Below are 24,980 nucleotides of genomic sequence, written 5' to 3' on the forward strand. Positions count from 1 at the left end.
CAGCTTCCAACCTCATAGTCCAGGAACCCCGCACTGCCCGGTTCTACCTCCTTCCCAAGATCCACAAGCCTGACCACCCTGGCCGACCCATTGTCTCAGCATGCTCCTGCCCAACTGAACTTATCTCTACCTACTTTGACACTGTCCTATCCCCTCTAGTCCGGGAACTCCCCACATACGTTCGAAACACTACCCACGCACTCCACCTCCTCCAAGACTTCCGTTTCCCTGGCCCGCAACGCCTCATCTTCACCATGGATATCCAATCCCTCTACACCTCCATCCGCCATGACCAGGACCTCCAAGCCCTCCGTTTTTTCTTCTCCAGACGTCCGAACAGTACCCTTCCACCGACACTCTCATTCGTTTGGCCAAACTGGTCCTCACCCTTAACAATTTCTTCTTTGAATCCTCCCACTTCCTCCAGACCAAAGGGGTAGCCATGGGCACACGTATGGGCCCCAGCTATGCCTGTCTCTTTGTTGGCTACGTAGAGCAGTAATTACACCGGCACCACTCCCCACCTCTTCCTCCGCTACATTGATGACTGCATTGGCGCCACCTCGTGCTCCCGCGAGGAGGTTGAGCAATTCATCAACTTCACCAACACCTTTCACCCTGACATTAAATTTACCTGGACCATCTCTGACACCTCCCTCCCCTTCCTGGACCTCTCCATCCCCATTAATGATGACCGACTTGACACTGACATTTTTTACAAACCCACTGACTCCCACAGCTACCTGGATTACACCTCTTCCCACCCTACCTCTTGAAAAAATGCCATCCCGTATTCACATTCCTCCGCCTCTGCCGTATCTGCTCCCAGGAGGACCAGTTCCACCATAGGACACACCAGATGGCCGCCTTCTTTAGAGACCGCAATTTCCCTTCCCACGTGGTTAAAGATGCCCTCCAATGCATCTCGTCTACAACCCGCACCTCCGCCCTCAGACCCAACCCCTCCAACCGTAACAAGGACAGAATGCCCCTGGTGCTCACCTTCCACCCTACCAACCTTCGCATAAACCAAATCATCCGTCGACATTTCCGCCACCTCCAAACAGACCCCACTACCAGGGATATATTTCCTTCCCCACCCCTTTCCACCTTCCGCAAAGACCGTTCCCTCCGCAACTACCTGGTCAGGTCCATGCCCCCAAACAACCCACCCTCCAATCCTGGCACTTTCCCCTGCCACCGCAGGGACTGTAAAACCTGCGCCCACACCTCCTCCCTCACCTCTATCCAAGGCCCTAAAGGAGCCTTCCACATCCATCAAAGTTTTACTTGTACTTCCACTAATATCATTTATTGTATCCGTTGCTCCCGATGCGGTCTCCTCTACATTGGGGAGACTGGGCGCCTCCTAGCAGAGCGCTTTAGGGAACATCTCCGAGACACCCGCACCAATCAACCACACCGCCCGTGGCCCAACATTTCAACTCCCCCTCCCACTCTGCCGAGGACATGGAGGTTCTGGGCCTCCTTCACCGCCGCTCCCTCACCACCAGACGCCTGGAAGAAGAACACCTCACCTTCCGCCTCGGAACACTTCAACCCCAGGGCATCAATGTGGACTTCAACAGTTTCCTCATTTCCCCTTTTCCCACCTCACCCTAGTTCTAAACTTCCAGCTCAGTAACTGTCCCCATGACTTGTCCGGACTTGTCCTACCTGCCTATCTTCTTTTCCACCTATCCACTCCACCCTCTCCTCCTTGACCTATCACCTTCATCCCCTCCCCCACTCACCCATTGTACTCTATGCAATTTCTCCCCACCCCCACCCTCCTCTAGCTTATCTCTCCATGCTTCAGGCTCACTGCCTTTATTCCTGATGAAGGGCTTTTGCCTGAAACGTCGATTTCGAAGCTACTTGGATGCTGCCTGAACTGCTGTGCTCTTCCAGCACCACTAATCCAGAATCTGGTTTTCAGCATCTGCCGTCATTGTTTTTACCTCCTTGCTATACCCCACTAGTCACTACCTGCCACTCAGAAAAAGACCCATTTATTCCCACTGTCTGTTCTCTGTCTGTCAGTCAATTCTCGATTCATACCATATGTTACCCTTTATACCATGTACTGTAATATTTACCACTATTCACTTGTGAAGCGCCTTATCAAAAGGTTTTGGAAATCCAAATACACCACATCCATTGGTCTCCCTTATCCCTCATTGTTACATCTTCAATCTCCGGTAGAGATTTCATAACCCATGCTGGCTGTGTCCAATGCCGATGATTCTATTGTGCTATTATGATTTTTATAATAGATTCTAGCATGTTCTACACTGCTGATGTTAGGCTCTAAAAGTTGAATTTCTAAATTGGAGGAAGCCAAATTTGACGGTATTAGGCAAGAACTTTCAAAAGCTGTTTGGGGGCAGATGTTGACAGGTTAAGGGATGGCTGGAAAATGGGAAGCCTTCAGAAATGAGATAATGAGAATCCAGAGAAAGTATATTCCTGTCAGGGTGAAAGGAAAAGCTGGTAGGTATAGGGAATGCTGGATGACGAAAGAAGTTGAGGGTTTGGTCAAGAAAAGGAAGGAAGCAAATGTCCGATATAGACAGGACAGATCAAGTGAATCCTTAGAAGAGTATAAAGAAAGTAGGAGTATACTTGAGGGAAATCAGGAGGGCAAAAAGAGGACATGAGATAGCTTTGGCAAATAGAATTAAGGAGAATCCAAAGGGTTTTTACAAATACATTAAGGACAAAAGGGTAACTAGGGAGAGAATAGGGCCCCTCAAACCACAGCAAGATGACCTTCGTGTGAAGCCGCAGAAAATGGGGGTGATACTAAATGAGTATTTTGCATCAGCATTTGCTGTGCAAAAAGACATGGAAGATACAGACTGTAGGGAAATAGATGGTGACGTCTTGAAAATATCCATACTACCGAGGAGGAAATGCTGGATGTCTTGAAATGCATAAAAGTGGATAAATCCCCAGGACCTGATCAGGTGTACCCGAGAACTCTGTGGGAAGCTAGAGAAGTGATTGCCTCTTGCTGAGATATTTGTATCATCCATAGTCATAGGTGAAGTGCCGGAAGACTGGAGGTTGGCTAACGTGGTGCCGCTGTTTAAGAAGGGTGGTAAGGACAAGCCTGAGAACTATAGACCAGAACCTGACGTCGGTGATGGGCAAGTTGTTGGAGGGAATCCTGAGGGACAGGATGTACATGTATTTAGAAAGGCAAGGACTGATTAGGAATAGTCAACATGGCTTTGTGCGTGGGAAATCATGTCTCTCAAACTTGATTGAGTTTTTTGAAGAAGTAATAAAGAGGATTGATGAAGGCAGAGCAGTAGATGTGATCTATATGGACTTCAGCAATGTGTTCAACAAGGTTCCCCATGGGAGACTGATTAGCAAGGTTAGATCTCATGGAATACAGGGAGATCTAGCCATTGGGATACAGAACTGGCTCAAAGGTAGAAGACAGAGGGTGGTGATGGAGGGTTGTTTTTTAGACTGGAGGCCTGTGACCAGTGGAGTGCCACAAGGATCGGTGCTGGGCCCTCTACTTTTTGTCATTTATATAAATGATTTGGATGCGAGCATAAGAGGTACAGTTAGTAAGTTTGCAGATGACACCAAAATTGGAAGTGTAATGCACAGCGAAGAAGATTACCTCAGATTACATCAGGATATTGATCAGATGGGCCAATGGGTTGAGGAGCAGCAGGTGTAGTTTAATTCGAATAAATTTTGGGAAAGCAAATTTTAGCAGGACTGAACAAAGAGACCTTGGAGTGCAGGTTCATAGCTGCTTGAAAGTGGAGTCACAGGTAGACAGGATAGTAAGAAGGCATTTGGCATGCTTTCCTTTATTGGTCAGAGTATTGAGTACAGGAGTTGGGAGGTCATGTTGCAGCTGTACAGGACATTGGTTAGGCCACTGTTGGAATATTGTGTGCAATTCTGGTCTCCTTCCTATCCGAAGGTATTGTGAAATTTGAAAGGGTGCAGAAGAGATTTACAAGGAGGTTGCCAGGGTTAGAGGATTTGAGGTATAGGGAGAGGCTGAACAGGCTGGGGCTGTTTTCCCTGGAGCATCGGAGGCTGAGGGGTGACCTTTATAGCAGTTTATAAAATTGAGGGAAATGGATAGGATAAATAGAGAAGTCTTTTCTCTGGGGTGGGGGAGTCCAGTACTAGAGGGCATAGGTTTGGTGAGAGATGGGAAAGATATAAAAGAAACCTGAGGGGCAACATTTTTTGCACAGAGGGTGGTACGTGTATGGAATGAGCTGCCAGAGGAAGTGGTGGAGGCTGTTACAATTGCAACATTTCAGAGGCGTTTGGATGGGTATATGAATAGGAAGGGTTTGGAGGGATATGGGCCAGTGCTGGCAGGTGGGACTAGATCGGGTTGCGATATCTGGTCGGCATGGACGGGTTGAACCGAAGGGTCTGTTTCCGGGCTGTACATCTCTGATTGTATAACTCTAACTGCTCTGTCATTCAGTTTTAATTTTTTTCCCCTCTCTTTGTATGTAATGGGGCAACATTAAGCCATCTTTGCAATATGCTTCAAAATGGGAATGATATTATCAATGGTGAATATGTATGGATGGATCCATTCCCTTGTACTACTGCCAAGTATGCCAAAGGCCCACCCAAAGATATTTTGAAGGTAAATTTGCTTTGAAGAAATGAGACAGGCCATAACACAAATGGATAATTTTATTTACAGTAACAACAACATGCATAATGATTTCAATACAATTACCTTCTAACTTCAGAAAGCCATCTACAAGGACAATCAGGAGTGTGATGGAATACTCCTCACTTGCCTGGATGAGCGTAGTTCCAACAGCACTCAAGATGATTAATACCATCCAGGAGAAAGCAGCCCACTTGTTTGGCACTACATCCACAAGTATCCACTCCCTCCTCCACCGGTGCTAAGTACCAGCAGTGTGTACTATCTACAAGATACACTGCAGAAGTTCAGCAAAGATCCTCAGACACCACCTTCCAAACCCATGACTAAGTCCTACTAGAATGACAAAGGCAGCAGGTACACGAGAACACCACACTTTCAAGTTCCCCTCCAAGCCATTTGCCATCCTGATTAGTTTTTTAGTTCTATGATTTCGTAGAACTACGAAAGCAACTACCCCAATACACACAAAAGAAGTTGCACCAAGGCACTATTCAAAAGGGCCACAACACACTGCAGTACACCAGAACTGCAAAAAGAGGAAGAAGAACGCCTATACAATGTATTCGCCAAAAACGGATACCCACGCAATTTCATCAACAGATGCCTAAGGGAAAGACAACGGAACGAGGACATGCCACGACCCAAAGGACTAGCCATACTACCATACATCAAGAGCATTTCCGAACTGACAGCCAGACTACTGCGACCACTAGGACTCATAACACCACACAAACCAACAGCCACTCTCAGACAACAACTCACCAGAACGAAGGACCCGATACCCAGCATGAGCAAAACCAATGTAGTGTACAAAATCCCATGCAAGGACTGCACAAAACACTACATAGGACAAACAGGAAGAGAGCTAACTGTCCGCATCCATGAACACCAACTAGCTACGAAACGACACGACCAGCTATCCTTAGTAGCCACACACGCAGATGACAAGCAGCATGAATTCGACTGGGACAACACTACTGTTATAGGACAAGCCAAACAGAGAACAGCCAGGGAATTCCTAGAGGCATGACACTCATCCACAGATTCAATCAATAAGCACATCGTCCTGGACCTAATATACTGGCCACTGCAACGGACAGCTGGAACTGACAACCGGAAGCGACAGATTCGAACCACTACAAATGCCAGAGGAAAGATCACAGAAGGGCTTCACAGGAGGCTCCCAAGCACTGAGGCTGTCACCTAGACAGGGGACAAAATGTCTGCAACACAAATTCCCAGCTCAGCAAACAGAACCACAACATTTAAGAAGTGTCCTAAAGGAGGGAGGTGAGGTAGAGAGGTGGGTAGGTTTAGGAAAGGCATTCCTGAACAAGAGGTCCAGGCAACAGATCATTCCTGCACTAATGGTGGGGCAATTAAAATTGGAGTTGCACAAGAAGCCAGAATTGGAGCAATGCAAATATATCAGAAGGTTGAGAAACTGAAGAGGTTTGAGTTAGGGAGAGATGAACTCGAGGAAGGATTTATAAAGGAAGTTGAGAATTTTAAATTCAAGACATTGCGCGTGAGTCAGTATCACCGTGCACAGATAATGGAGAAATGGGACTTGATGCGATTTAAGACTTCGGCAGCATAGATTTTGAAACCGAGTTGAGAGATGAGCCAGGATTGTGATAATGTAAGATTACTTCATTGCCCTCGCGTCTTTGTTCTTTTTACTTTTCATGACCGTATGTTGAGATTAATGCAAGTTATTTGGAATAATATTTGTGGTCTGTGCGTATTATGTAGTATCCTTTTCCCCCCCCCCACCCCCACATGCATAATTACCTACCCTTTATGAATGTAAGTATCCCAGCATTCTTAAGCCCCTTCTAAAGAATCAATCATAATAATTGTGTTACTGTAAATGTAGTATTTAATAAACCCTTGGACTGTCAACTCCTGCTTGATCTACTCTTTCTACTAAGAAGCTAACTTGATCATACCAGACCTGAAATCTCAGTGTTGTGCCAAATCTCCATTTGTATCTGTATCTATGAAATGGTGCCTTCAGTGTAGTGTGCATCCAGTAATGTCCCATTAACTGAGAAAACATTTATTTTAGTTTATGCGCCAAAATTGCTTAATGATTTAAAAATAAAGTGAAAAATTAATGAGCTGAATCCCAAAAATTGATAATTAAAAGAATTGAATGATTCCCACCCATTCAAGTTGCACTCTATATATACACATTGAATGTAAGTTTAGTTTTTAAGATGAACTGTTATATGTCCTAATGGAACATACTTTCCATCCTTTAAGTTAGTCAGAATTATCAGAAATCCTTTTTCATTGATTTCTTAACATTTTTTGTTTTTACCGATTTGTGAATTTAGGTGTGTGAGAGAAGACAGGATGAAGAAGAAACATTCAAAGATGTCTGATGAAGATGCCTCTCTTTGCTGCTGTGAGTACATTAATCACCATGGAGAAAAAACTCATATACTGGCCAGTTGCTGTGACTGTGCGGATCTGGATGAGGCCTGTGACAGGTCAGTGGTAATCTTACTGTAATCAGTCTTTAAAATAAAGTAATGGATTATACTGGACTAAGAGTTTTCTAATGTTTGAAGAAGGCTATAATGCCGTAAAGAGGGTGAAAGTTTGCCTTGATAGAAGCTATGATTTCCAAAAACAAAATGACTTGTCAGTTTTAAATCCAATCTAAAAAGGCATCAATTGCAGTCTGTACTTTGAACCAACAGAATTAAAATATAGGTCTCTGATTCTGTAGTGCTTTTCACAACAGATAAATGCTTCAAAGTACTTTAGACTCAATGGTGCGTGGTCAACATACAGTCCCTGACGTAATAATGTGTGGCAAGTTCAACCAATGTGCTGATAGCAAACTGTGCCTTTTATAATGCTGACTGAGTAATGAACGTTGTCCAGGATGTGGGGAGTCGCATGTTTCGAGTAAACACAAGACCCATGATTGATATGGAACAAGCGTTATTGATGCCCCATTTCAATAATCAGTTGAACTAAATGCACTAAAAAAGCTTTCAGTTTTTGCATCCTTCAAACCTTCCAGAAAAGCTAGTGAAATCTAAGCTGCCTTATACATCTTTACAAACATGAAAGATAATTATTCAGTAAAGGGACCTCGTGCTGCAGGCTGGACCAGCTTTATTGCGAAGGTGGTGGTGAGCTGCTTTCTTGAATTGCTGCAGTCCATATGCTTTTGGTAGATCCACAATGTCCTTGGGAGAGGGAATTCCAGGATTTTAACCCAGTCAGAGTGAAGGAATGGTGATATAAGTCAAGATGGAGTGGAACTGGTAGGTGGTGGTATTCCCATGTATCTGCTGCCCTTGTCTTTCTAGATGGAAGTGTTCATGGGTTTGAAATGTGCTGCCTAAGGATCTTTGGTGAATTTCTGCAGTGCTTCTGTAAATGGTACACACTGCTGCTACTGAGCGTCTGTGGTGAAGGGAGTGGATGTTTGTAAGTGTGGTACCAATCAAGTGGGTTGCTTTGGTCTGGATAGTATTAAGCTTCTTGTTTGTTGTTGGAGCTGCACTCATCTAGGCAAGGGGGGAGTATTCCTGACTTAGGCCTTGTAGATAGTGCACAGGCTTGTGGAATCTTTGAAGAAATGAAATGATTACCAGAAGATTCCTAGCCTCTGACCTGTTCTTGTAGCTGCTGTTTTGACATGGCTAGTATAGTTCACTGAGCTGGGAATTTGTGTTGCAGACATTTCGCCCCCTGTCTAGGTGACATCCTAGGGAGCCTCCTGTGAAGCGCTTCTGTGATCTTTCCTCAGCCATTTGTAGTGGTTTGAATCTGGCGCTTCCAGTTGTCAGTTCCAGTTGTCAGCTGCAGTGGTCAGTATATTGGGTCCAGGTTGATGTGCTTATTGATTGAATCTGTGGATGAGTGCCATGCCTCGAGGAATTCCCTGGCTGTTCTCTGTTGGCTTGCCCAATAATAGTAGTGTTGTCCCAGTCGAATTCATGTTGCTTGACAAAGCAGACGACATCCAAAAAGTGCAACAACTACTTGCAGATACCAACACCTACCAAAAGAGGGAGTTTGACCCCACCAATAGGATAAACAACACACTGAGGAACCTACAAAAAAAACGGACAGATAACCCGGTTTGACCTACAAAGAATGAAACCTGAAAGCAACTTCACCCCCAGATTCTGTGGACTACCTAAAGTGTACAAACCAGACATCCCACTCAGACCCATCGTATCACTACCAGGGACACCATCACACAAACTGGCGAAAGAACTACAGCAGAAACTGAAACACCTGATCAGCAGATCCAGACAATCTATACAATTAAAAGAGGAATTCTTGTACATCATCAGAAATATACACATAGACAAGGAAGAAACCATGGTCTCATTCGATGTATCGGCACTGTTCACCTCTATCAACGAAACCCTAGCCAGAGAAACAATAGCCAACCTGCTGGACATACAGAACAGGACATTGAACCTATCAACAAAGGCGGCATACTCAAACTACTGGACCTGTGCCTCACAACACACTTCACCTTCAACAACCAAATATATGAACAAATCAACGGCACACCCATCTCTGGACTCATAGCAGAAGCGGTAATGCAAAGATTAGAACAAGCAGTCTTACTGCAAATTCAACCCAAACTCTGGGTCAGATATGTGGATGACACCTTTGTAATAATTAAAAACACACACTGGATCATCAACACCACACACACAGGAATCCGATTCACTAGAGAGGAAGAAAAGGACAACCAACTCCCATTCCTAGACGTGATGGTACAGAGAACACCGAACAGAGAATTCACCACAAAGCTTTACAGGAAAGCCACACACACAGACCAAGTCTTAAACTATGAAAGCAACCACCCCAACACACACAAAAGAAGTTGCATCAAGACACTATTCAAAAGGGCCACAACACACTGCAGTACACCAGAATTGCAAAAAGAGGAAGAAGAAGAAGAACACCTATACAATGTATTCTCCAAAATCGGATACCCGTGCAATTTCATCAACAGATACCTAAGGGAAAGACAACGGAATGAGGACATGCCGCAACCGAAAGGACTAGCCACACTACCATACATCAAGAGCATTTCCGAACTGACAGCCAGACTGCTGTGACCACTAGGACTCATAACAGCACACAAACCAACAGCCACTCTCAGACAACAACTCACCAGAACGAAGGACCCGATACCCAGCATGAGCAAAACCAATGTAGTGTACAAAATCCCATGCAAGGACTGCACAACACACTACATAGGGCAAACAGGAAGACAGCTAACGATCCGCATCCATGAACACCAACTAGCCACGAAACGACACGACCAGCTATCCTTAGTAGCCACACACGCAGATGACAAGCAACATGAATTCGACTGGGACAACACTACTATTATAGAACAAGCCAAACAGAGAACAGCCAGGGAATTCCTAGAGGCATGACACTAATCCACAGATTCAATCAATAAGCACATCGATCTGGACCCAATCTACCCACCACTGCAACGGACAGCTGGAACTGACAACCGGAAGCGGCAGATTCAAACCACTACAAATGCTGGAGGAAAGATCACAGAAGCGCTTCACAGGAGGGTCCCAAGCACTGAGGATGTCACCTAGACAGGGGACGAAATGTCTGCAACACAAATTCCCAGCTTGGCGAACAGAACCACAACAACGAGCACCCGAGCTACAAATCTTCTCAGACTTTGAATGGCTAGTTCAGTTTAGTTTCTTTGTCAGTGGTGTTGATAAGGATGTTGATAATACGGGATTCCATGATGGTAACACTATTGAATGGCAAGGCATATTTGTTAAATGCTCCCTGGTTGGAAATGGTCATTGATTGGCATTTGTGTGGTGTGAATGTGACTTCCCACTTCAGCCCAAGCCTGATTTTGTCCAGGTTTTTCTACATGGGCAGCACGGTGGCACAGTGGTTAGCACTGCTGCCTCTCACCGCCAGAGACCCAGGTTCAATTCCTGCCTCAGTCAACTGTCTGTGTGGCATTTGCACATTCTTCCCGTGTCTGCGTGGCTTTCCTCCGGGTGCTCCGGTTTCCTCCCACAGTCCAAAGAAAATGTGCAAGTCAGGTGAATTGGCCATGCTAAATTTCCCGTAGTGTTAGGTGAAGGAGTAAATGTAGGGGAATGGGTCTGGGTGGGTTGCTCTTCGAAGGGTCGGTGTGGACTTGTTGGGCCGAAGGGCCTGTGTCAACACTGTAAGTAATCTAAGCTAATCTGATAGCTAAACACATTTGGACATTACTTCAGTAACTGACCAATTGCCAATGGTGCTGAACATCATGAAATTTTCAAAGAAAGTTCCCACTTCTCATCTTTGTGGTGGAGGGAATGGCATTCGTGAAGTAGCTGAAGATGGTTGGACCTAGGGCACTACACCGGTGAGATGACTGACTTCAAGAAGCACCTTCCTTTGACCCTGGTATGATTCGAGCAGTGGAGATTTTTCCCTTTGATTCCCATTGACTCCAGTTTTGCGAGAGCTGCTGGATGCCATACTTGTTCAGCTTTGATCTTGATGTCAACAGCTGTCACTCTCACCTCATATCTGGAATTCAGCTGTCTTGTCCGTGTTGGAACCAGGGCTGTAATGAGGTCAGGACATGAGCGGCTATGGCAGAACCCAAACTGAGTGAGCAGGTTATTGCTGAGCAAGTGGTAGATGATTATACTGTTGATGGCTCAGTCCATTGGTGTGGGGGGTGGGAGGAGAGAGAGAAAGAAAGAGAGAGACAGGGCAGTAATTGTGGTTGTATTATGTACAGGACAAAACTGGGCAATTTTCCATATTGTTGAATAGAATGGCAGTGTTATTATTGTGTTGGAACAGCTTGGCAAGTTCTGTCACACAATTCTTCAAAACTATTGCCGGAGTGTTGTCAGAATCCCTGGCCTTCGCGGTTTCCAGTTCCTTTTGGTCTTTTCTTGATAGAATGGAGAGTGGATCAAATTGGCTGAAGACTGGGATCTGGGGCACTCTGTCAGAGGTCATAGGTAAATCTCTTGCGTTTGTCACCCCCAAAGCTACCTGCTCCACCTAAAAAAGACAAGGACAGGAGTGCATCGGTAAACCAGCAACCGCAAACCTCACTCCAAGCCATCCTGATATAGGCATATTTGACCGTGCCAATCAAGCAAACTGCTTTGTCCTGGATTCTCCTCGTTTGGTATTGTTGGAGCTGTAGACACAATTCCATCACTCTCCTGACTTGTGCCTGGTAGATGGTGGACAGGCTTTGGGGAGTCAGGAGGTGAATTACTCCCCACAGTACTCTTCGCCTCTGACCTGCTGTGTATATGTGGTGAGTACAGTTGAGTTTCTGGTCAATGGTAATTCCCAGGATGCTGATAGTGGAGGATTCAGTGCTGGTTGTTGCAGGCTGGTGGTTAGGTTTTTCCTCTTACTGGCGATTGTCATTGCCTGGAATTTGTGTGGTGCGAATGTTACTTGCCACTTGTCAGTCCAAACCTGGATATTGCCCCGATCTTGTTGCATTTGAACATGGATTCCTTCAGTATCTGAGGAGTGACCAGTGGTGCTGAAAATTGTGTAATCTTCGGCGATCATTGTTATTATCAAGTGTTTCTTACACCAGTGTATTTTGTTTACAAGGCTGAGAGACTAAAAGTAGAAAACAAGCTATACTTTCTTAAGATGTCTCCAGAGATGTCCCTTTGGCCCCCTCCTACTTCTCATCTACATGTTGCCCCTATGTGTGTTATCATCGGAAAAGTGGTGATATGCATGTTGCTGATGACATCTAGCCCCACTTCACTCAACTCCCCTTGATCTTGCTTTCTACTGATATACAAGTTGTATGACAGCCAATGCTGATGAGTAGAAATTTTCCCAAACTAATTATTAGATAGAGTGAAGATACGTCTTTAGTCATTCAACCAAGCTCTTTTCCCAAGCCACCAACTGTATCCTGTTTTGTGGCAATTGAATGAGTCTGTGAAGCAAATTGTTTACAATCTCTGTATCCTATTTAATTTTGAGGTGGCCTGACTGTTTGTGAATGCTGTTGCTAAGAGTACTACTTCTACCTCTGTAATGTCTCTGCGCTCAGCCTGGTCTCATTGAAAGCATCAACCATTATTTCCTCCAGACCGGACCATCGTAATGCACTCTTGGGAGCACCCCCCACCCCATTATTCTAAATTTAAGGTGGTCGGAAAGTCTGCCAAAATCCTTGCTGTCACCAAGTCCCATTTACCCTTCATTTAAGAGCGTGTGCTCATTTTCACTGGCTTCTTGTTACGCTATCGCTGATTCTTGCTTTTTTCCTAATTTTTGTTTTGAGACGAATCTGTGCTGTTATCTCTCCCTATCATAATCTCCAATCCTCTGATATCTACAATGCTAGTCTCTTGAGTATCCTCCACTTTTATCAGTCTGTCATTGGTAGCTACACTTTCAGCTGCTCATCCTACAATCTGGAATTTGTTCATTTAACACTTGTTGGAACTTACCTTGTTAGTGCAGCTGCCCTCCTCTCTTTGTGGTTTGGTATGATATTTTGTTTGATTATTCTCCTGTGAAATGCCTTGGAATGTTTTACCGCATCAAAGGAGCTACGTAAATAGAAATTCTTGTTGTCTAACATACACATCTCCAGGATATTCAGCAGTAACATGGCGTAGCAATAAGAATCACATGTTCTGGACTGGAAACTGTGCCTTTCAGGTGTGTCTTCATAGGAATTCATCTCTGTTTCTAAGAAACTCTGGACATGAATTGCTAAACTTTTTTATTTTTGACATCAAATTAATATGGAGTAAGAGTCAAAGCAAATTCCATTTGACTTTATTATACTCCTTTCCCTGAAAAGAGGGTGAAGATAATAAACCTCATGTGATGTCTCTTTTGTGAACAAGCTCACTTCTCTGACACACCTTTTTCTCTAGAAAACTTTGAATTGCCAGACCTGATCTCCTGAATTTATTGCCTCCAGCTTGGGGGAAGAATAGTGTCTCAGTTCATTTGTACTTGTCTGAAGGTCAAATGTGTTCTTGCAGGTGGATGTGAATTGATCATGCTCCACCCAATGGTGTGAATATTAGTTTGCTTGCATCAAAATAATAATTTCCTAAATAAATCTGTCCTGGTTATCAGCTATATGATGAGACAAATGGTCCTCGAAGTTTAAAATAAGACAGAATTTGGAAATCTCTGCGTTTTGTCTGCCTTTAGTACACATGCTGCAATATTCATGCTGGTGACTTTTCAAATTTTTGTTTAGATTCCCTACAGTGTGGAAACAGGCCCTTTGGCCCAACAATCCACACTGACCCTCCAAAGAGTAACCCACCCAGATCCGTCTCCCTCTGAAAATTTGTATTTCTTTATAAGATTACCCTTAAACATTGCAAACATTTTCCATGGAGTAGAGATGATCCTGCTCCATGTTTGAAGACCTGATTTTCCTTCACAATAATTAAAACCAATTCTATTTTGGTCTCCGTTGCCATGTGCTGCAGGGTCTAATGGTTTTCCTTATGCCACCAAGTGCAAAACTCAAATTCTGTTTTTAGATTCAGTTTTTGTTTTTTGAAGATGAAATTCCAGTTAGAAGTGAGATGAGTACAGAATGATTTTCCAAGTGGATTTGACCTCAAAAAGGAGCTGAAGACTCTACACTCTTCCACGGTAGTGCAAAAGCTAAGCATTTTATATTTTTTGAAAGCAGAATGACTTTCAGTGCAGAATTATAATGTAACCAGAGTATCATACGTCCTATTTTAATACATTGCTAAATCCATGAAGGTACCACTATTTAATTTTGAATTACTAATTCTATTTTCAAATAGTCTAAATTATCAATATATCTAAAGTAACATTCCAGGAAAGCAGATGATTTGCGTGAACATGGTTTTGCTTCTAAAATGTTACTGCCTCTTTAGGTGTAATTGTGTTAAGAATACATTAATGTGCCTCCTTTGAGTATACTGACCACATCTCCATTTTAATAAATAATGCCCAGCATGCATCCCATTTCCACTAAGCTGCATTTGTGTATTGTTATGGGAATCCACTGTGAGTAATTCAGTCTCCTGTCTTCTATGTTATAGTGGTCAATGAGCCTAGTTTTAAAACATCCGTACAAAATCATATCAAAGTGATGTAAATGGAAACCTTATTTTGACTGAAGCCTTTTTAAAGTATTCATATTTTATTCTCAAATTGTTAACACCTTCTTTAAATAGAGTACTTTGAGCACAATCCAACTATACGCATGTCTGACTTTCTGAAATAAAATATTCCTTCGTGTTATATTAGGCTAGGCTTTATACATGACTGGCAAGATGTAGTTTTCAAACTTGCATTATGTAAATTCATTCATATATACTAATAATGTGCAATAATATTTTACAAGTTTCTGTAGGTCTTAAATTAGAGTCTGGTTTGGATGTGCTTCTTAGTACAGATATAATTTACCAGCCATGTAAAGAACTGCCAATGCTAACCTCTGTAGGATATGATTACCATGGTTTCACACTTCATAGTCACTCAATTTCTAGAGATAGTTCTAAATGACAGGGCCAGGGGTTTTCTCAGTATAAGTGTTAGATTTTAAGGAAAAGGAATTGCATTGGGAAAAATAGATTAGGATTGTGTGTATAAAAAGGTCAAGTTAATGTACATCATCACAGCTCTGACATCGTTACTGACTGTCAGGCAATATTGACCTTGCAAGTCTGTTCCTAAGATGCCTGGTGAGGTGTCCCATCTGAGCTTGCTACTTGAAACAGCTTTAAAAGTTTGTGTATAAAGCATCCTCTACTCCTATATCTTGAACCACAAGCTGACATTTTGCTGAGAAATTCAATCTGCAATATTCCATTTGCAGGATCTAAAACATTTATTGCTTTTCTTTCCTCTGCTACATTCTGGTCAGCATGCTCAGAGGATGTAGTCTGCTGTTGTCATACTTTTTAAATTCAAGTGCCATATTGGGAACCAAAGTTAGCTATTCAGTTTTTCCAACTTGTTATATCATTCTCTTACAGAGTGACTGATGGGTAACTCAAGCTCATTTTTCTATTCCTGATCTCACCTAATAAAAATCCATTAATATTGGTTTTTAAAATTTCAGTTGACATTGGATTTATAGCCTTTTATGGAAACTAGTTTTAGATTTCCAGGACGCTTACAGTCATAGACTTATAGAGATGTACATCATGGAAACAGACCCTTCGGTCCAACCCGTCCATGCCGACCAGATATCGCAACCCAATCTAGTCCCACCTGCTAGCACCCGGCCCATATCCCTCCAAACACTTCCTATTCATATGCCCATCCAAATGCCTTTGAAATGATGCAATTGTACCAGCCTCCATCACTTCCTCTGGCAGCTCATTCCATACGCATACCACCCTCTGCATGAAAAAATTGCCCCATGCCCTTCATAATTTTGTAAACCTCTATAAGGTCACCCTTCAGCCACTGACGCTTCAGGGAAAACAGCCCTAGCCTATTCAGCCTCTCCCCATAGCTCAAATCCTCCAACCCTGGCAACATCCTTGTAAATCTTTTCTGAACCCTTTCAAGTTTCATAATATCTTTCCGATAGGAAAGAGACCAGAATTGCACACAATATTCCAACAGTGGCCTAACCAATGTCCTGTACAGCTGCAACATGACCTCCCAATTCCTGCAATCAACACTCTGACCAATAAAAGAAAGCATACCAAACGCTGTCTTCACTATCCTATCGACCTGCGACTCCACTTTCAAGGAGCTATGTACCTGCACTCCAAGTCTCTTTGTTCAGCAACACTCCCTAGGATCTTGCCATTTAAGTGTATAAGTCCTGCTAAGATTTGCTTTCCCAAAATGCAGCACCTCACATTTATCTGAATTAAACTCCATCTGCCACTCCTCAGGCCATTGGCCAATCTGGTCTATATCCTATTGTGATCTAAATTAACCTTCTTCACTGTCCACTACACCTCCAATTTTGGTGTCATCTGCAAACTTACTAACTGTACCTCTTTATGCTCTCATCCAAATAATTTATATAAATGACAAAAAGTAGAGGGCCCAGCACCGCTCATTGTGGTACTCCACTGGTCACAGGCCTCCAGTCTGAAAAACAACCCTCCACCACCACTCTCTGTCTTCTACCTTTGAGCCAGTTCTGTATCCAAATGGCGAGTTCTCCTTGTATTCCGTGAGATCGAACCTTTCTAACCAGTCTCCCATGGGGAACCTTGTCAAACATCTTAATGAAGTCCATATAGATCACATCTACCGCTCTGCCCTCATCAATCCTCTTTGTTACTTCTTCAAAAAACTCAATCAAGTTCATGAAACATGATTTCCCATGCACAAAGCCATGTTGACTATCCCGAATCAGTCCTTGCCTTTCCAAATACATGTATGTCCTGTCCCTCAGGATTCCCTCCAACAACTTGCCCACCACTGACATCAGGCTCACTGGTCTATAGTTCCCTGGTTTGTCCTTACCACGTTTCTTAAACAGTGGCACCACGTTTGCCAACCTCCAGTCTTCTGGCACCTCACCTATGACTATCGATGATGCAAATATCTCAGCAAGAGCCCCTGCAATCACTTCCCTAGCTTCCCACAGCATTCTAGGGTACACCTGATCAGGTCCTGGGGATTTATCCACCCTTCCTTTTAGAGAACATATTTCCAGATCTTACTGCTAAATAGACTGATTCTAATTTTACCATGTTTCCTGTAGTCCCCTTTTGTTTTAAAAAACAATTTTCTGCAAATAGTTCATTGAATCACTTACCTTTAATACCCATACCACATCAAAACTTTAAATCAAGGAATAAAGTCTGAGCTTAAGTAGCCTGTCCTTATAATTCAGTCGTTTGAGCCCTGTTATTATTCTTGTGAACTTCCATTGTACATCTTCTAAGACCAATATATTATTCCTGAGATTCAGCTCTTCAAACTGAACACAGCAGTTCAGTTGGGATCTGACCAATGGTCTGACTGAAGTAACACTTCCTCACTATTGAATTCCAGCCTCCTTGAGATAAAAGACTATGTTCTGGTAGCTTTTTTGATGATATTTTGTTGCTGTACAGTAATTATTAGTGTTTAAAAATGTAGATGCGCACAGCCTCATTTGCGTGCAGTTCCTCACCATTTAAGAATGTAATTCAGAATGTTTTACTCCAATCCAAAGAGGATGACCACTGTCAACCCTCATTGAATCCAATCTGACAACATTTTACCCACTCCCATCCACTGTCTAGGTCCTATTTTAATTTCTTCCAACTGCAGAATTGACTGTACCTGCTTAACCTCATGTTATCTACAAACATGGATATAGAGCTAAATAATCCTTCGTTTGAGTGATTACTATATAGTATGAGAACCTATAGACTCAGTACAGATCTATGGGTAACATTGTTAGCATGCCCCACCAATTGGATTATATTCCTTTTATCTCTCTCCTATCTTTTCTATGTCCCACCCTATGCCACAATTCTATGTTATTGTTTGCAGTGTATTGACAGTCAAAGAGATATGCATCTGATTAACTATCAAAGGGTCCTTTTGCTACAAAATTATTTTCATAAAGTAATGATATTCAATGCAACTAAATACTTATTATGATGTGGTTATGTTCTGATTTCTTCTTTTTGCTGCAGTCTGCAACTGCTTTATTCGGTTTAACCTATTTGTAGCCCAAATCAGCATAAAAATCTTTTTTTTAAAAAACACTCAAAACCGCTAACACTTTTGACATGGACATTTAGTTGGGCTTAATGTTCTGTTTTTGAGTAATATATCCTCATAATTCAGTTCTGTTTGAATATATTAAACATTTCTACCATTCCCATAACAAAACTAATGTTTTGTTTTTCCCATGTTCAGTCTGGAATGAATTGATACATGAATTTCTTCCTACCTATTATAGCTAGGATTCCCGTGAGGATAATTAGTGTTGCACAGTTTTATGCTGCTGATCTTTTTAATGCCCGATATAAAAAGTAACACAGCTATTGCTTCACTTTTCAGGTTTTTGAAAGGAAAATCTATCAGCCCACAGACCATGGAACGAGTAACAGACACGATTTCTGACCGTTTGCGGATTCCATGGCTGTTAGGTACTGGTGCCAAGAAGATCGATATAACAATACTTCCACCTCTTGTTTTCCTTCCAATCTTCCTTCATATTGCAGCTCTTCACGTTGTCTTAGCGTTCATCATTTTGACGTCCTTGCCAATACTAGTGCTTTGGTACTATTACATCACTCACCAGAACAAAGGACGTACTTTATTTTTTCTTAGTCTTGGCCTCTTTTCTTTGGGCTACATGTATTATTTATTCCTAACTGAAGTAATGCCTAAAGGAAACGTTAGCTTTGTACACTTAATTGTGCTCACCAGTGGTTTGGTGTTAACGCTGGTATGTTTGGCACAAGTCAAGAAAGATCCAGGCTACCTCCGAACTGACAACAGAACCACTCAAATTAAAGATGCTGAAACAAATTACACTTCATACAGTTTGAATGGTACACACCAAGTTCAGCAGAAGGATTGGGATATTCCTACAAAATTGCATCCATCTGGCCATAATGGCAAGCTGCAGTTAGGACACCATGAATTGAACAAGAACTGGTGTGCGGTATGCAAGATTATAAGACCACCTCGTTCAGGACATTGTCGAATCTGTGCATCCTGTGTACAAAGGCTGGACCATCATTGTGTTTGGTAGGTCTAATATTGCTTAGTTACAGTATTTGTGAGCTCTTCTCAGGCTGCCTCAAAGGGAAAGGATTGCGATGTGAAGTAGCAATGATTATCAACCATTGGCAAAGCTCAAGAAATGCTTGGAGCAGTGTTATTAATGGGTTATTATCATGGGGAACCTAAAGAAGAAAATTGAACAAAGGTTTCTGAAGAATTTAGTCTTTAACGGCTTTTCAGACTAGCATTTTGCTGCAGAGTGAAACCAATTTTTGGTAATGAACTGGCTGCACTTTCAAACTAAATTGATTTAATTCCAAAATTATCTAGATCTTAAACTGAAATGTTTTATATGGGAGAACTCTGGGCAGGACTTTCATTGCCAATTTATTTTTAGATTTTCTTTAAAGGACTTTGTTTGATTTTGTATAATCTACTGATGCTTTTTTTGTTATAGTTACCTCCTCTCAATCACTTATTTTCTGGTTTTTCAGCCTATGCTGCTCCCTATATTAGCGGGACTGATTGAATAGTGAAAAGATTGTAATTTCTGCATCAATCCACCTCCCAATCTCATCCAATTTACCTTTTTTTTTTATCCAGTGCTACTTCTATCTCTTCTTTTGTGCTTAACTGTATCTGATTGTTTCACGCTATTCAAAGATTAAATCTTGATTCTTGTTATCTACAGAAGCCCTGAAGTAAGATCTTTTCTCTTTTTGGTTTGATTTGAAATTAAGATTTTTCACACCACATTTTGGGTTAAGTTCACAATAGCTCGGTGTATTCCATCCACACTGTTAAGCACCATCAGTACTCGATTGTCAATTCTAAGTTGTTAATTGAAGGCTCACCAAAATGAAGTTATGTTTATTTTGTGCTGCCTGAATTCCATCCCTTGACATTTCTGAAAAAAAATGTTTGAGGCTATTATTCAATCTCCTTGATTAAGGTACATTTCATGCCAGTGTAATTGGGGTGAAAAAGTGATGTGAGCTGAAGTATCATAATTCAAACTGCTTCCGGTCGCTGCCTCAATTTATTAATTCTTTGCGTATTGTTAATTATATTAAATTATTTGATTAGCTTATGTACAGATGCTTAAGCAGTCCATCTTCAACTGAGACAAGATGTGGACTATATCTAGGCTTGGGCTGGCAAGTAGCAAGTAACGTTCACGCCACACAAATGACCATCTCCAACAAAAGACAATTAATGGTGTTACAATCACTGAATCTCCCAAAATCAACATCATGGGGGTTATCATTAACCAGAAACACAATGAGCCTCACCATATAATTACAGTGGCAACAAGAGCAGGCCAGAGGCTAAGAACACTGGTGAGTAACTCACCACCTGACTGGAATGTTAGGGTCTCAAGAGATGGTTTGCTCAGTGTCTCTGGTTGGATGGGGATTATTTTCACTAACATGTTCACTTAATTTTTTTTTAAATGATACTATGTTTATTTTTATGAAAACTAATCTCTTGTGTTGCATGATGTTTTATTCAACTCATTTTTTATTTATTTATCTTGTTCCAGGATTAACAGCTGTGTAGGTGAATCCAATCACCGTGCATTTATTCTGACCCTCTTTGTTTTCCTCCTCACCTCGATATATGGAATCAGTTTGACTTTGGACACTATATGCAGAGGGCGAAGCCTTTTCACAGCTTTATTCTATTGTCCTGGAGTTTACCGTGAGTACAGGTAAGAAAAGGACAGCACTGTTACAGCTGTGCTTAAGATTTGATTAACCTATCTAATTTGGATGTTCTCTCAACTTTTCTGTTGTTCGTTAGTGAGAATACAGTTTAAAAGCTACTCCAGTTTAATCACCTCACAAAATCATAACATCAGAAGGTGGGTTCATGTGAGTACGCCCCTCCAACCCATTTGATTTCATCTTCCTAGAATACCAATCCATCTGTTCCACCAATAAAGCAGCTAGTCTTTGCCTGGATTAATCAGAGACTTTGGCCTTAGCACTATACCTGCAATCTGTTCAGACTGTTCTGTTGATTTCCTTTCCTGTTAATCATCATCTGTGTGAGATAATATTTACTGGCTTCTATCAAAACAACATGTCCATCATGACCTTGAAGCTGTTACATCTTTGTTTGCTGTGCTGACGTGTATTCAAAAGAGTTATTTGTTGTTTGTTTTAAGCCATTGAATGTATATTTCTATAAAGTGGAAACCTTTTCATCTCAATACATTTTTCTTTTTAAAAAAAACCTGACTAGTCACATGATTTTTATCCAATCATGGGACGTGGTGCCACTGACTGTGTTGGCATTTGTTGCCCATCTGTAGTTGCTCTTGGGAAAGTGATGGCGAGCTGCCTGAACTGCTGCAGTCCACTTGGCCCACAATGCCCTTTGGAAAAGAATTCCAGGATATTGACCTAGTGAAAGAACGGCGAAGGAAAGTCAAGATTGTGAGTGGCTTGGAGGGGAACTTGAAAGTGGTGATGATCCCATGTACCTGCTGCCCTTGTCCTTCTAAATGGAAGTGGTCATGCGTTTGGAAGGTGCTGCCTAAACATCTTTGAATTTCTACATTCCATTTTGTAGGTAGCACATACTACTTCTACTGAGCGACAGCAATGGAGGGAGTGGATGTTGTGGATGTGGTGCCAATCAAGTGGCTACTTTGTCCTGGATGGTGTCAAACTTGTTGAGTGTTGTTGGAGCTGCACCCATCCAGGCAAGTGGGGAGTATTCCATCACACTCTTGACTTATGCCTTGTAGATGGTGGACAGGCTTTGGGGAGTCAGGAGGTGAGTTACAGTGTTCTTAGCCTCTGGCCTGCTGTTGTTACCACTGTGATTATATGGTGAGGCCCATTGTGTTTCTGGTTAATGATAACCCCCTTGGTGTTGATTTTGGAAGATTCACTGAACAAATGTCAAGGGTGTTGGTTAATTGTCTTTTATTGGAGATGGTCATTTGTGTGGCGTGAATGTTACTTGCTACTTGCAAGCCCAAGCCTAGATGTAGTCCACATCTTGTTTCAGTTGAACATTAAGCATTTGTGAAGCCACTAAGTCTTCCTCTTGGCTCAGCCCAAGGCCTGGGATCAATCTTAGTGCTTATATTGCACTGCTGCTGGCATTGGAATGTTTCCCTTGTACTGAAGCAACCTGTATTGAACACGATGTAATTGCACTTTCAACAAAACATAAGCTGCCGTAGTGTGAATTCTTCAGATTTTAATTCAGTCAGTATGGAAACCTATTTTGGTTTGCTATGCTTATTGCCTCATATTCTGCAGATAAGGTGTTATGTTTGTCAATGCTGTGACCTATCTTTCAGCTTGGCTGTTGGCAAATTTTTGTTCTACTCTTGGAGAACATTTGCCTCTTCTTTGCTGCTTCCAGTATACAATGCCTTACAGTTGGTGACATTGAATTTCACTTGCTTCTGATCAGACCTAATTCAAATCCACAAAGACCCTGAGCTTCCAGTTGCCTGCCACTTCAGCACACCACCTTGTTCCCTGACCAACATCTCTGTCTCAGGCTTGGTGCAGAGCTCCAGTGCAGCTCAGCACAAGCTGGACGAACAGCATGGGAACTCTACAGCCTTCTGGACTCCATATCGATTGCAGCAGTTTTAGGGCTTGCGACATCTTCTCTCAGGTCATTACCCTGACCCCTACACTCCAGGCCTCATTAGTACATGGTCTGCTATTCCACACAACCCATTGTCAGCCACTAATTGTCTATTCATTCATCTGTTCATTCTCTTGGACTTACCATTATTCACTCCTTTGTTTGTCCAACTGTTCGCTCTCTTTGGGCTGTATCTCCACCGCCCTCATTTACTTCTTATCCCTTTCCCCCAACCCTGCATTAAAAACAACTTTTTCTGAGCTACCTGAGGAAGGGTCATCAGACCTGAAATGTTAAACCTGATTTCTTTTCATAGATGCTGCCAGACCAGCTGAGCTTTTCCAGCAATTTCTATTTTTGTTTCAAATCCGATAACCTTCCTTTGTTAGAGTTTGCTTGCATCCATTGGCAAATACAACGATCTTGGATGTAGTGTGTATTAGAATTGTTAGTAAACCAACCTGTAGAAAAAATACTTCAAATAAATAATTATAATCCAGAAGCTGTTGAAGTACAGTCTTGAGACAGTTTACTAATTGTTTCATAACGATGATGATAACTGGAGAGCTTATAACCCCTCTGTGCTGAAATGCTTTTCTAGTGAGAAGGCAAACAGGAAGCTGAGCAATTCCTGCTACTGATAGCTCTCCACATTAGAGAGAGATCAATTAGCCATCTCACCATGCTGTCAACGGCTGAGAAACTCTGAAGGGCCAATGTTACATGAGTGAGTGACCAGCTGACCTGTGCTGGAATGTTCCTAGTTGCAAAGCTGCATTAACTGATCTTCCCTACGGTTGACGTATTTGTTCCTAAGCAAGTGATCCATCTGTGAAACCATAGGAGGAGTTTCAAGCAGAAAATGTTGAAATTTTCAAATCATCATTAAGTGGATTTCATTCAAGAAAGAATATTTTGAGATACAGTTTGAGTAAATTCAGATGTGTGCTTCCCAAAGTTCACCAGAATCCGGTCTTTCCTCATGCAACTTCCAGATTTTTAAAAATCTTGGAAGGAGTGTTTGTTAGAAATGTATATGTCAAAATGAAAAATATTTTGAAGACCATTTTAAATCCAAAACCTGTCAAAGTACAGCCGTGAGATTAGTTTAATACAGAGGAACCTCAATTATCCGAACGAGAATGGCGGGCACTATTATTCAGTTAATCAATTCAATGCCTTTCCTCTGGGGCTTGGAGTTTTCTGTAAAATCTGCTTCCTGTTCAGGAGATAAGGCAGCATCACAGCACCCGCAAGCTCCTGCCACCCCCCCCCCCCCCCCCCCCCCCAAACCCTGTCCGATATTGCTCCCTGCCCAGCCACCACACTGCCACCCCCCCGCCCCCCCAATACCATCAAACACCGCCCCCCCGCCTGCCCTGAACCCCCCCAAACCCTGTCCAACACTGCCCCCTTCAACCTCCCAACCCCATCCAACACCACCCGCAACACTGCCTTCTGCCCACCCCCTCCTGTCCACGCCTGCCCCCTCTCCGGGGCAGCCAGACTGGACACCAACAACAAGACTGCTTTTTTTCTCGCTTTCTCTTGCTGTCTCTCGCACGCACTCACTCTCTCTCGCACTCACTCTCTCGCACATACACACAACACTTTTTACTGCAACTTCTAGACAGGTTGGAGAGATTATCTGGGGAAAGGGGGTTTAGGGTACATGCCAGTGTAGAACTCCAGGGAAAGGGTAGGAGGTCAGTCATTTTGAGATGATGCCTGCACTCCCATCAGTCCAGGACTGCTCTCGGCAGCACTTTTAACACTGTAAACAAAAGATACAATCAGTGTTGGACACATGTCTTTGATGTAATGTTTTTGTCTGATGTAATGTTTCTGTTGGGACCTCGAGATAATCCGATTTTTGGATAATTGGTATTTGAGTAATCAAGGTTCCTCTGTAATTGCTTTGTGAATGGTGATAACTGCAGAGTTTGGAATCCCTCAGCCCAGTGTCTCTGGGATAAGATGCTTTTCT

General features: G+C 42.5%; 1 protein-coding gene across 3 annotated transcripts in view; it reads left to right on the plus strand.

The window, feature by feature from the left end:
* zdhhc23b (zDHHC palmitoyltransferase 23b) overlaps nt 1–24,980 on the plus strand; it is a 58,327-nt gene that overhangs the window by 17,264 nt on the left and 16,083 nt on the right. For 2 of the 3 annotated variants that reach the window (XM_072584906.1, XM_072584905.1), the window contains exons 2-4: nt 7,024–7,179; nt 18,704–19,399; nt 20,919–21,086. In XM_072584906.1, the coding sequence (XP_072441007.1) occupies nt 7,043–7,179; nt 18,704–19,399; nt 20,919–21,086 (1,001 nt within the window). In that variant the 5' untranslated portion in view covers nt 7,024–7,042. Of the gene's footprint in view, nt 1–7,023; nt 7,180–18,703; nt 19,400–20,918; nt 21,087–21,692; nt 21,817–21,952; nt 22,160–24,980 lie in introns of all 3 variants that reach the window. The other variant, XM_072584904.1, reaches the window with a different exon arrangement.

The sequence above is a fragment of the Chiloscyllium punctatum genome, chromosome 15 (genome assembly GCF_047496795.1).
Source record: "Chiloscyllium punctatum isolate Juve2018m chromosome 15, sChiPun1.3, whole genome shotgun sequence".
Classification (NCBI taxonomy): Eukaryota; Metazoa; Chordata; class Chondrichthyes; order Orectolobiformes; family Hemiscylliidae; genus Chiloscyllium; species Chiloscyllium punctatum.